The following is a 13,193-nucleotide window of genomic DNA, read 5'->3' on the forward strand; positions in this document are numbered from 1 at the left end:
TCAAATGCAAATGCCATACTTTAATTAAAAATTTCAGCTTTGCAGACATAATCTTTGAGTAAACAAGTAATGAGAGGAGAAATCTTAAGTTAAAAAAAAAAAAAATGATTGAGCTTTTGAATGCACCAATGTACAATGTAGGAACAATTGAATAATGCTTATATATACAAAAACAAAACTTTGCATTTAAATTATGACATTATATAAAAAAGATAGAATCACTGACAGAAATTTCTTAAACTAGTCATTTTACAAGTTGCTGCTAAAGCAAAGTTTACTGATTTACTAGCAAAATCTAAACATAGATTCCATGAACAAAGCTTCTTTCTTAGAACTGCACGCCTGTGGAATTGTCTTCCGTTTTCCTGCTGACTACAATATGGTTGTGTTCAAGTCTAAGGTAAATAAGTTCTTGATGAGCCGTTCCATATAAGTTATTAAATTTACCAAATTTTCATTACTAATGATTACTATATTGACCAACTTCTACTGTACACTCTTTAACCCTTATCCTTGAGTGGCCTCTGGGCCTTGATAATGTGGTGATGCCTTTGTAAAAAAAAAAAAAAAAAAAAAAAAAAATATGTTCGTCATGTCACATATTTTTGTTAGTTTAAGTGATAAAGTAACATATACTACACTGTTCATCCCCCTAAAGAAGAAAGTAATGCCTGGGAAGATAGTTTGATAATTTCATGACACCAGAACACTATCCTTCCCCTCATGTGAGCCTTGGAAATAATATATTAGTTTGAAATAGAAAACTAAACTGAGCATTATAAAACTATTTCCAATTTCAGACATATCAAACCTCCATTATTAATAGGAGTAAGAGTAAAGTATTATTTTTCCATTAGTAATAGATGTAGTAAACCACCTATTATGTGCTGTATTATATATCCATTAAATATAGAATTTCTTAACTTGAAGATTGGCTAATAAATCAACGGCTGTTGCTGAATTCAAACAAGCATATACATCCACATTTTTTTTTAAATTATCATTTTTTTTTGTTCCATTCAGCATGTCCGCTTTTGGAACTGGATATCTCTCACATTAAACTAACCGTGTGTTACAAAACGGTTAACAAGTCAACAAGATCCACAGAATTTTAGTAGGGTGTGTGTATATATATATATATATATATATTATATATAAAAATATACATTATATATAATTAACATTTTCGCTTTCAGTAAGAAAGTCTAGTTCTACCATTAAAATGATGTGCTAAGTTTTTTAGGGCATGACGTCACTGAGTGGAACGGATATATAGGCATAGAGATCGGAAAGAAAGAGGAGGAGAAAAAAGAGAAGAAAAGATGTGTGGGAAGTAATGCTCAGCAACCATTTTATGGCTCTTACGCCTTTGAGAGTCAGCAGTGTCTGGTGCCAGGTACTGACAGCCAGCTATGTCTGATGCCATGTATTGACAGGGATCTAGCAGTTAGAAAGACAGACCATACTGGTGTTAAATATGTGTTAGCATGGTCAATGAAGAAAATAAATTACTTTTTCTTGCACCTGAAAAGTTTGTTGAAATTCTTATTTTCTTTGCGACTGTCTCTACATAAAAACGCGTGGGTCCATTAGAGAGAACAACAACATTGCAAGAAAGATAATAAAATTTATGTTTTTCTTCTTTTTTGTTTTAATTAGGCAGTTTGCGATTGAAAATGAAAAGATTTTGTTTTCTGTTGTTAGGAAACATTTTGAGATTACAGAAGTGATTTTCGATTTTGATGAGATCGCAAAATTGCTGTTTCTATAATCACAGAAGAGGTAGAAAAGATATTTTCATATAAAAAGCAGCACCTGGCGAGACATGAGTTAATTATGATAAAAAAATATAAATGAATCATTGGGTTCCCTAAATTGAGCCTAACCCCTTCATTCTGCTAGGCAGTACTAAAAACAAAAATGTACACATGATTTACTTAGAGTTGTTTGTGATAAGTAGTAAAAATAAATTTTGTAGAAGATTAAAAACTTGGAAAAATATTTGATTAGTGAGATTAGCAGTTGAGTCAGTTATGCGGAAATTCTGTGACTGATCCATTTGGATTTATCAGAAAATATTTCCATTCCTCAAATGCGATTGTTACTTCAAATCAATTTTATGAGAAAGAAATAAGAATCATGGAAAAGGGTAAAGAAACAGGGAAGCAAGAAAGCTTTCTTTGACGAAATTGTTGGAACCAGCAACGGCAGTGAATGCTGTTATTATGCATTGACTCGATTGGACAAAAGTACAAATCAGCAGTTTTTTTCAACCAATCACAGTGCAAGAAATATTCAGTGTCGAAATCTTGTGCATGTTATACAAACCAAAACACAGCAGTTCCTGCCATTCCTACTTCACTGTTCTTCTTTCCGAGACAACATACATGTATACATCACAATCCAGTTTAGCCTACTTAGCTCAAACAGTTCTTGTCAATAGCACACACACACACACACACATATATATGTGCAATGATCATTTTGAATTTTTAAGAATTTTCAATAAACACGGATAAAAAAACATTTTACTAAAAGACTGAACGAGATTTGTGAATGAAACATTTGAACTTAAAAACTGACCAAAATAATGTAAATAGTTGTATGAACATTTCTTCAAAATCATTTTTTTTATAATATTAATTTTTTCAAGTTGAAATTTTAAGATAATTATGCAAATCAATAAAAATTTAAGAAAAAATTTTTAAAAATGAAACAAGTTCTTTTTCATTTTGAAATCAAAAGGGAGCAAATAGTAAAATGATATCACACGAATCGATTCAGTGGCAAAGTTCTCCACAAAAACAGGCCTTGAAGGTTTGCTTTCAAGAAACCATGACACAAAAATAAGCATTTTTTTTTGTTTTGTTTTCAGATAAAAAGTCACATTTGGTTAAAAGGAATAATTTTTTTAAAAACTTCTAAAGATAAAAAAAAAATCAAAGGATTCAATAGAACAGAATGGTTTAGTTTGATTCATCCCTATTTATTTGCCTCCTCACAAGAGAAGAGTTTTTAATATGGAAGCAATCCAATTACAAAGAGGGACTCTTTGGATTAGGACAAAATAAGAATACCCTCATTCTAGAAAGATTTCTCTAGCCCTGATCAAGAATGGAAAAGTGGAGTTATAATATCAAAACAAATACTTTGCTCCTAGTCCAAAAGTTAATAGAGAAAGGTTCACATTTTATTTTTGCATCACCACAAGGACAAAGTTAGACACAAGGAAATCCAGCTTCCTCAAAAGAGTCACACTGGAATGGGACATCAAAATTACTTCATTCATGAAGGATTTCTCTTTCACTAACCGAGAATAAAAAAGATCAAGTGTAATATAAAAACAGATACTACACTTTACTCCTGGCCAAAAGGACAACAAAGGCTTAATGTGTTTCATTCATTATTGTAATAATGAATTAAACGCAAGATGCAATTTTAACTCTAACGGGAGGAAGTGGGAGTTCATACCTTTCTTAAATGTATTACTGTTTAAGTGATCCAAATAGTTGTAAGATTTGAACTCCGACCCCATACACTAAAGGTGCAGTCAAACACATTTGGATATTTTAAATAACATTTAAACGAATGCTGAGTAATAAATTAAAATGAATAAAATTATTCTCCTCAAAATGGGGAAAAGTTAAGATAAAAAGATTGTTTTGAGTATTGATAAGTTTTATTATTCAGATGGCTTTTCTCGTCTTGGTTATTATTATCAAGACTTATCGGCTGATGTAACCTTTGACCTTCTTTAAGTACATCTTTTTGAACTTATGACTTTTGAACTTAAACCTTTATTTAATCCATGAGAGGAGATTGTTCTTGTTCCCTCAGCCTTGACCAAGTAGAAGTGTTAATTATTAAATGACGGTCTTCAATCCTTAATAATAATAATGATAATTAGCAAGAGTAATATAATAAAGTAGCTGTCAATGAAAAGTTTAACAGTGAACATGGGACCAGAGACAGCATAGTCAATCCTTACGATCATGATAGCTAAAGACTTAGCATAAGGACGTTGAACCTCTGTAGAAGGGAACACAGATGATAAACCTGGATAGTGAGTGTAAATATAATTAACACTTTTGCACGGTCATGGCTGATAGAACAGGAGATTAAATAAAAGGTTCTTTTTCACAATTTTGTATAAGTTCTGAATTTGACAAAGATTTTCAAGTTTGAAAAGATGCACCTTAAATAGGTCAAAGTAGGGGTTGGGGTATCTGAAATATCGTGAAAATAACTAAATGAGGATAGGAATCAGAATAATCCAAGATGAGATTTGGCGCAATAAAATGTTCCTGGATACTGAAATTCCTAGGAATTTTAAAACCAGGAAACAAAGATTCTTGGAGATCATATTGTGTAGAAAAACTAAAAGCTAAGGCATTCTTTTATTTTAAAGTGAAACAGATGCATAATTTTATACTGGAACAGGGAGATCATACCTACACTATAGAGAGATTATGGTAAAAGTTTTGAAATAGCAAAACAAAATGAACTCGGAAAGAGCAAGAAATATGATGGAATTTTGTTTTTGTAGAATTTGCCCAGAACATTTTTTTGTTTTTAATAAATCTGAATGTTTGTGAAAGTTGTAAGGTAAAATAAATAATTATTTATATGAATTTGATATAATGCATTAATACAATCTTTTTTGTTTTTACTTTTAACTTAATGTTCTTTATTTTTAGTATGTCTCATCTTTAGAAGTTTGAAAAAAAAAATCCTTTCTAATCTGGTTAGAACCAAAGAAAAGAAAAGAAAAACATATCAGAAAAAAAAAGAAAGGTTTTTCCTTACATAAGAATCTCCTTTAAAAGACATAAATATGACGATTCTAATTTTATATTACACAGATTAGGATTGTGGAGTTGGAGGGTAAAAGGTTTGAATCTGACTCCTAGGATTCAAAAAAAATTATAACGGACTTCTAGAATTCCAAAATATCCAACTGTTTATATTAAACTAAGTTTCTGAATTTTTTGAGATAAGGATTCATCATTCATATTATTTTGATTGTTTGGACTACTATTCTCGTCTTGAGTGTTATTTGCACAATGTTTTGGTCAATGTAACCTTCGACCTTCTTCAGGTGTATCCTATTGAATTTAGGAATCTGCACAGAATTTCAAACAGAACTCTTTATTTAATCCATGGGGATAGCATGTTCTTGTTCTGTCAGCCATGACCGGGTAGAAGTCCTTAATAATTCACAATTGTATTCTTAGTATCGCCTGCACTGAGTATTGAAGCTTCAACCTCCAGAAGAGTGTAATTTATAACTGAATTTTACCAAATACTTTATCCACTGTGCTTTGGGTCCTTGTTGACAAGATACACCTGATGAAGGCTGCAAGTTACATCGGTTGAAATGTCGTGAAAATAACACTCAAGATGAGAACAATGGTCTGATGAATGTTAATTTTAAAGCCTTCGAATATTCAGACTTTTGCTTTTGATTCTTCCTTTGATTCTTACTCTGATTCTGCAACCCTGATACAAATTTGTTGTGTTTAAGTTTTATCGAAAACAAACAAGTTGTTCAAAATTTATTACATTGCAAATCAAAGCCAACATACGTTTATTGTGAAGACTAAATAGCAAAACGATAATATGATCCAACTAATTAGGTTCGATCAAGTTACCTTCTGGTTATTACTAAATTTGACTATGCCTCATGTAAACAGGCAAAAGGTAACCAGCTATAAACCCTTTTGCAAAAGGTCATAAAATTTGAGAATCTTAAAAAGAAATTGCTTGTTTTAGTGAAACTTGAAATATGACTTGTCTGCAACAATAACAACAAGCAAGAACATCTAAATTAGAATCATATTCATCATATTTACCAAGGATTGTTATGTATGGAAGCACAAAATAAATTACAAAAAATAAAATTAAAATATTCAATATACATTTTCATATAGTACAGATTAGTTAACAATCAATAATTTGTAAACCACAACAAACAAAAATAAAAACACATAATTTATATAAAACACATAAGGAAATTCTCTACTGAACCTGTACAGTTTTAATGTAGGTAAACAGTTTATAAAAGTTTTTTTTATTCTAGTTAAAAAAAAATCTTATAAACTGTTTACATGTGTTAAAAATATGTAGATTTGATAGAGAATTTCATTTTAATGTTTTATATAAAATACTTTTTTTTTTGTAATTCATTAGTTCTCTAGTGCTAATTATTTTACATTTACCAATTTTTTTCTTCCTCTCTCTCTCTCTTCTGTTTTTGATCCTATGATTTATTTCAAGTTTGTAAAAGTCAACAATATCAGCTGAAGCAAGTTAGACAATGAGATCAACAGCCAATGCGCCTCAGTCAACATTGGACTTTTCATAAAGAAAAATATGCAATCATGGTTGCCCTCAGTAAGGAGTATTCAGTAATTTTTTTTTTTTTATCACAAATAGCAACCAGGGGGAATCTTTACAATCATACCATCATGATATATATATATAAAAAAAAAAGACCCTTATTAGTTTTTAAATAGTCTGATTTTTAAAATGGATACACAAATAAGCAAAATATGTTAGAATTTCTGTGCATTTTGATAATACTAGTTGGAAATATGAACTTTTAAAATCTTACTTAATACACCTAATCTATAAAATTAGATTGTTAGATTATGAAAGTCTTTAAGCTGACAAATCAAACTTTGTTTCTGACTAGCTAATTTTCATTAGCAGTTATTGTACCATGTTATTGACAGCATAACATACTTAATTACAATTTATTTTAAAAATTAGTCTGGCTCAAACTATGTACAACATCTTTATTTAATCACTGAAAACTCAATTATCAAGGGAAATAACTCTTAATTAAATAATGTCAAAAGTATTGTTTCTCTAAGATTTCATTTCTATATCAGTTTTAGAATTTATAAACATGATAAAATAATTATGATGTACATCAATGATCTTCCAAATCACATCCTTAGACCATTTGTAGAAATTTATGCTGACAACACTACCATTTATGGCAGACATTTCAAAGGCTGTAAATGGCCAAGTTCTCTGATTTGCTCTCCTTTGATTTTGAGCATGTGATACAATGGGGAAAGAAGCATCTGGTTACTTTTAATGCATCTTAAACCAAGCTTCTATCTTTACATCATCAATGCTCTGATCCCCATGTGGCATGGATTGGGGAGACTCCATGTTTTGACAAGCTTCTCTACCTATATAAGAACCAGGTACGTCCAAGGATAGAGTATGGTTGCAGGAGTTGGTAGAAAGATCTTATCCTGCTTTAACAGAGCTCAAAATAGACTTCGTAGCCAAGTAGGTAATGCCCTTTTCTCTTCTCTACAATCTCTTTCTCACAGAAAAAATGCTGCAAGCCTGTCTCTGCTTTATCGTTATTTTTATAGCAAGTGCTCGTCTGAGCTCCAATCTATGGCTCCCCCCTCACCAAATCTTCACAAAAAACACTCGTCTAGCTGAAAACACTTAATAATTTCCCCAACTCTTTATCCATGCCTAAACCAAATGTAGATTCCATGAACAAAGCATCTTTCTTAGAACTACACACCTATGGAACTATTTTACGTTTGCCTGCTTTCCAACTGATTACAATATGGTCGTCTTCAAGTCCAACGTAAACAAGTTCATGATGAGACGTTCCCCTTAAGTAATCCAATTTACCAAATTTCCACTATTAACGATTCCTATATTGTCCCATTGACTACTGTACACTCTTTAACCCTTATCCTCTAGTGACCTTTAGGCTTTGATAAGTGGTGATTCCCATGTTAAAAAAAAAAAAAAAGTGATTTCACTGCATCCCAGGCAACACCAGGTAGGGATAGCTAGTCCTGTGTAGCCTTTTTCTTTAAAAATAATTTTCTGTTTTATTATTTTGTTGTTTAACAAATCATAAAAATTAATGAATTACATTTCAGATCTTATGCTGCCATTCTAGTGTCAGATTTCCAATCAAAGAAACGTTTTTAAATTTGAGAGAATATTCTCAAATATTCAAGAAACAGTTATCCTCAAATTTCAAGAAATCTTTTTAAGCATCACACTACATGTGAATGTAGTATTACAACGTCTACAGAAATGGGTGCAATTAGCTAATTCTCCAAGAGCCAGTCTGGTAAAAATCTTAAATAATGAAAAGGTAAATGAGATCACAACGAGGATGGAAAGCGGCCCTAAAACGTTTATTTTAATGTTGTCCAACAATCGGATCTGTCTTATAGAAGTGCACATGAAGCTGTTAAGAATTTTGCGAAATCTTTATAAGGTTATGATAGTTCATGGCTTAAAAAAAATGAGACAAATGTAAAAAATATATGATGCTGTTACCGGCTCAGAGGTTTTCTGGAAGAATGTGATGCTGACCATGCTGAAGAATGAAAATACACGATTATGATTTTATGGCGAAGACTTTGTTGTTCTTTTAAGCAGAGCAGCAATATACAACACCGACTTGGCATTTACGATTCCATAGTTTACATCAGTAACTACCATCACATCATACACAGTTCCTTTTATTATATTTTTATAAGCATTTGTTATTCTTTTAAGTGCAACAGTGATAATATATATATTAAGTTAAAGTTTTAAATTCCATAATATATATATATATATATATTAAGTAAAGTTTTAAATTCCATTAATGAAAATTAAACAATGTTTAATTATTAGGATGTGCAGAGATTCTCAGAGTTTCTGACAATTTGGCTATTTAAAAAAATAAGGCACTTTTTTTTTGTTTTTTTTTTGCATGGCAGTGATTGTAAAGAACCGTAGACAAACTTGTAGATTATTAGATTGCTTGAGGAGGAAAAAGAAGGATGTAAAGCACATCTGAAAAAAAAAAAAAGAAAAAAAAAGAGCACCCCTAAAAGAATTTCAGATGTAACTATATCGTCGTCTCCTGTTCATATGCTATATTACCGGGTGTATTCCAGTATGGATAATTAGCAACTGGTCTTGCAGAACCAACAAATCTTTGCTTGTAGCTTTCCGTGCGATGGATTCGCAGATTCGGATCATCGTTTGTGTAGAGACTTTTGTTCTGAAAATTACAAAAGAGTTTTTTCAAATTTATTTTATATTTTATAAAAATCAACATTTATGCCAATGTTCAAAGTAAACTGAAGTATTTTGAAATTTCATCATAAAACAGAATTTCTATTTTTTTACAAATTTATTTATCAATTTAGAATTTTTATTTATTTTTAATTTACTTTGTCGTCGTCATCATCATATTCAGTTGAACATCCATTTAACATGTTAGCCCGCATTCAACAGCTTTTAGAAATTAACTTCCAAGCTAACCTATCTCTGGCCAGGTCTTTATTTATCCCTCTTTCTCAAGTTTTTTCATACTTTTCCTTGTAATCTCTCTACATCTACAGCCCAATAATTCTTATCCATTCTTTTAATGTGACCATACCAACAAAGTCTCTTTTTCTGCACATATCTCAACACAACACAATGAAGAGAAGAGAAGAGAACAGATGCGGATAAAGTATAATTGAATGATGAAGTGATTGAAGTTAAGAATCTTTTTTTTTTAACTCTGGTAATAACATTGGAATGCAGGAAAGATGAAATGTTGGCGCGATAACAAAAGTTTGGAGTCAATAGAGTAAGTTTAGAAAACTTACTCCATAACTAACTAGCAGAGCATTATTGCTGTCAACTAAGGGAAGAATCTATGAAGCATGTCTGTGCAGTGTGATAATGTGTGGAAGTGAAACATGACCAATAAGTGTTGAGGATATGCGTTGCATGGAGAGAAATGATATGAGGGATGTGTAGTATGCATCTTTACAGGAAGATCTAATCTGAACAGTAAAAGAAAATGAATGCTAAACAGGACACTTTGTTGGTTTGGTCACATTGGAAGAATCGATGAGAGTTCTTGGATTAGTAGATGTAGTTGATATAGCATGATAAGTTGACAATTTTTAAGATGTTTGTTTTAGTACTTGACATTAATTGATTATTAATAAAGAACAAATAATGTGTAAATTCCCTTTATGTATAAAATATAAAGTGATTTTAGAAATGTGCTGCAAAAGTTAAGTAAAATATCTCATTACATGATTACTTCCTTTAATGTCTAAGAATATTCCATGAATAAGGGATAATGTATCCACTCTAAAAGTTATCTTAGTCGGAAAAAAATTATTTAAAAAAAAAGAAAAAAAAGACACACAAAATAAAATATATTCATTCCAATAATATAGTGGAAGAATAGTATCGATATATCAGATAGATTGCTATATGGGTCTGACTCTGAAAAGGTTAAATAAAGAAAAAAAAAAAGAGGTGGAAACATGTGGCAAATGTTAGTGAAGATAGGTTAGGGTAGGTTTTACTTTTTGTTTTTGTTATTTAACGCCAGGTTTTGTATTGAAAATTTTTTTTTTTGGCGGGGGTGTAAGCTATTTTAACTTATTCAGTAAATCAAGTCAGCCTTTTTTGGATCATTAGGTGATGTGTTTTTTTTTTTTTCTTTTTTGGGTAAAGTTGGATGGAGTTAAAATTATATTCTTTTGCATAAATTTACTTTTTCCAGAAATGTTAGAATTTTTTTTTTTTTAATAGTTCTTTCATCTTGTTGACATTGTAATAATTTTATCAGATATGCACGAGATTGCCACAATCGAAAAGAAAGGCTTTTACCGTAAAAGGTTCTTTGCAAGCCAAATATTCTGAAGGGTCTTCTTTTTTTAGTAGGAAGTTATGTGTGTGTGTCCTATGCTAAGGTGAAACAAAACCACTTCCTCTTTCTTCCTGAAATCTGGTAACCATTCTTCTATTGTCGGTTTGATTTTGAGAAGTTTATTATTTTGACAGTTATTGCATTATTCTTGCCATTTCTTCATGACGAGATCATGGAATTTTTATATTGCTTATATTGAGTTTTAGTGCATTTTTGGCAGCTATGTCGGCTTTTTCATAGCCCTGAATTCCAAAATGACTTGGGATTCAGCAGAATTTGATATATTTGTTTTGTGAAAGAGTATGTATTCTTTGTAATAGGTTGATGAGTAGCAGGTTATTTAAGTTTTGGTTCTTTAAGGATTCGAGTACTGATAGGGAGTTTGAAAAAATGATAAATTTATTGTGGATGAGGTCAGTAATGAGGTCTAGAGTCAAGTCTATAGCCGTGGCTTCGACATTAAAAACTGAAGCATAGTCTGGTAGTCGCTTCTGTAAAGTAATGTAATTGAATACTACTCCACATCCAGTTCTGTTTCTGTCTTTGGAACCATCGGTGTAGAAATGCTGATGGTGTGGGTATTTTTCGTGAATGTTAAAAAGTTTTTCTTGATATGTTAGTGGATGAGTTTGATTTTTTTGGGAGTTCGTTTAGTTCAAGGATAATTTCAAACTGTTTTAATAGCCAAGGTGGAAGGCTTAGTGGATTGACATCATGGATGATGGTGATTGTGATACCTGCGTCTTCCACTAGTGGTTTCATATGGAGACCAAAAGGTTTTACAGCTTTTACTTTTTGGTCAAACAGGTTTGATATTTGGGATTGGAGATGCATGGGTTGAATTTGTTGGTTGTGATTTTTTCCTATCATAGAGAGAGTAATCTAGTGGATTTGCAATACAGCCGTAAGCAGAATTGTCTGGCAAGTGAGAATTTTGGTCATTATTGTAAGGCTAGTTTGTTGCATTTAATTGATAATGGGGGTTCGTTGGCTTCTGCATAGAGTCTATCGATGGGGGAAGTTCGGAAGGCTCCCAGTTTAAGCCTGAGGCTCTGATATTGAATGGTGTCTAATGTCTTTATATGACTTTCTGGCGGCACCATAAATAAAACTGCCATGATCTAGTTTTGATCGCACTAATGATCTATAGTATTTCAATAGATTTGTCTGTCCGCTCCCCAATCTGTGTGGGCAATGACTCACATTGGCTGGGGAGTTTTGTTACATTTTTTTAGGTGTTTGATGTGGGGGATGAATGTAAGTCTTTTGTCTAATATTAGCCCTAAGAATTTATGTTCATCTACAACAGAAATCTGGGTTTCATCTAGTTTTAAAAGAGGATCTGAAATGCAGTTTTTCTAAGCTAACAAAAGTGCATGCATTTTGTTAATGGAAAAATTTGAATCCATTCTCAGTTGCCCATTTTTTTATTTTGTCAATGCATTGTTGAAATTCATGATATGCTTTGAGCTGTACGCAATTAAAAAATCACCGACATAATCCATGGCTTGGTTTATGCATCCAACGATATTGTTAATCTTTGAGTTAAATAATGTTATAGACAAAATACTTCCCTGTGGGACTCATGTTTCCTGTTCCTTGATGTCTGAGAGGCATGTTCCTACACGGACATTAAATAGTCTATTGTTGATGAAGTTGTTGATGAAGCTGGGTAGACTGCCTTTCAGTCCAGCTTCTTTGAGATCTTTAATGATACTATACCTCCATGTGGTATCGTAAGTCTTTTCAAAATTAAAGAAAATAGCAGTCATATGTTTTTTTTTTTGTATAAATTCATTTTTGATAAAAGTTTCCAATTGTATTAAGTGATCTGTAGTCCTTCGATGTTTTCAGAAACCGCATTGAAAGTTGGTTATTATTTTATTAGTTTCAAGAAACCAAATTAGTCTAGTGTTTACCATTCTCTCTATTGTCTTGCACACACAGCCTGTTAGTGTTATGGGGCGATAATTGGAGGGTCAGATGCATCCTTTCCTGGTTTTGGTATAGGAATGACTGGTTTGTTTCCATATAGCTGGAAGATTGCCATTGATCCAGACGTCATTAAGAATGGAAAGTAAATACTTTAATGGTTCATCTATTAGTTGTTTTAGGAATTCATGTGTTATCTCATCTGGTCCTTCAGTCATGTTATTGGCTTTTTTTTTTTTAATAAATCTTTTAGTTCATGAATGGCTAAAGGTTTGTTGTATTCTTGCTCATTATTACTTTTAAAATTCAGTTTGTTTTTGTCTGATTTCTGTTTAATAATCTAGAATTTTTTTTTGCAATTTTTGGATGATGAATTATTTGCAAGCATATTGGCCATATTCTTTTTTGGGGGTTATTTGGTTATTGTTTATACAGAGATGGTTGAGAGGCGAACTTGTGTTTTTTCTTGATATTTTCTGTATCATCATAGAATTTTTCAGCACTATTTTTAGAAGATACTTGTACAAGTAAGGTTCTATTTTTTTTATTTGCT

At 31.5% G+C, this 13,193-nt stretch overlaps 1 protein-coding gene across 1 annotated transcript in view; it reads right to left on the bottom strand.

Moving 5' to 3' along the window:
- Positions 1 to 555: 555 nt before the first annotated feature.
- LOC145292270 (ADAM 17-like protease) overlaps positions 556 to 13,193 on the bottom strand; it is a 142,833-nt gene continuing 130,195 nt past the window's right edge. The window contains exon 23 of the mRNA XM_080138593.1: positions 556 to 9,049. Coding sequence (XP_079994719.1) covers positions 8,894 to 9,049 — 156 coding nt within the window. The 3' untranslated portion in view covers positions 556 to 8,893. The remainder of the gene's footprint in view (positions 9,050 to 13,193) is intronic.

The sequence above is a fragment of the Euprymna scolopes genome, chromosome 13, assembly GCF_053919585.1.
Source record: "Euprymna scolopes isolate OS-2025 chromosome 13, ASM5391958v1, whole genome shotgun sequence".
NCBI lineage: Eukaryota > Metazoa > Mollusca > Cephalopoda > Sepiida > Sepiolidae > Euprymna > Euprymna scolopes.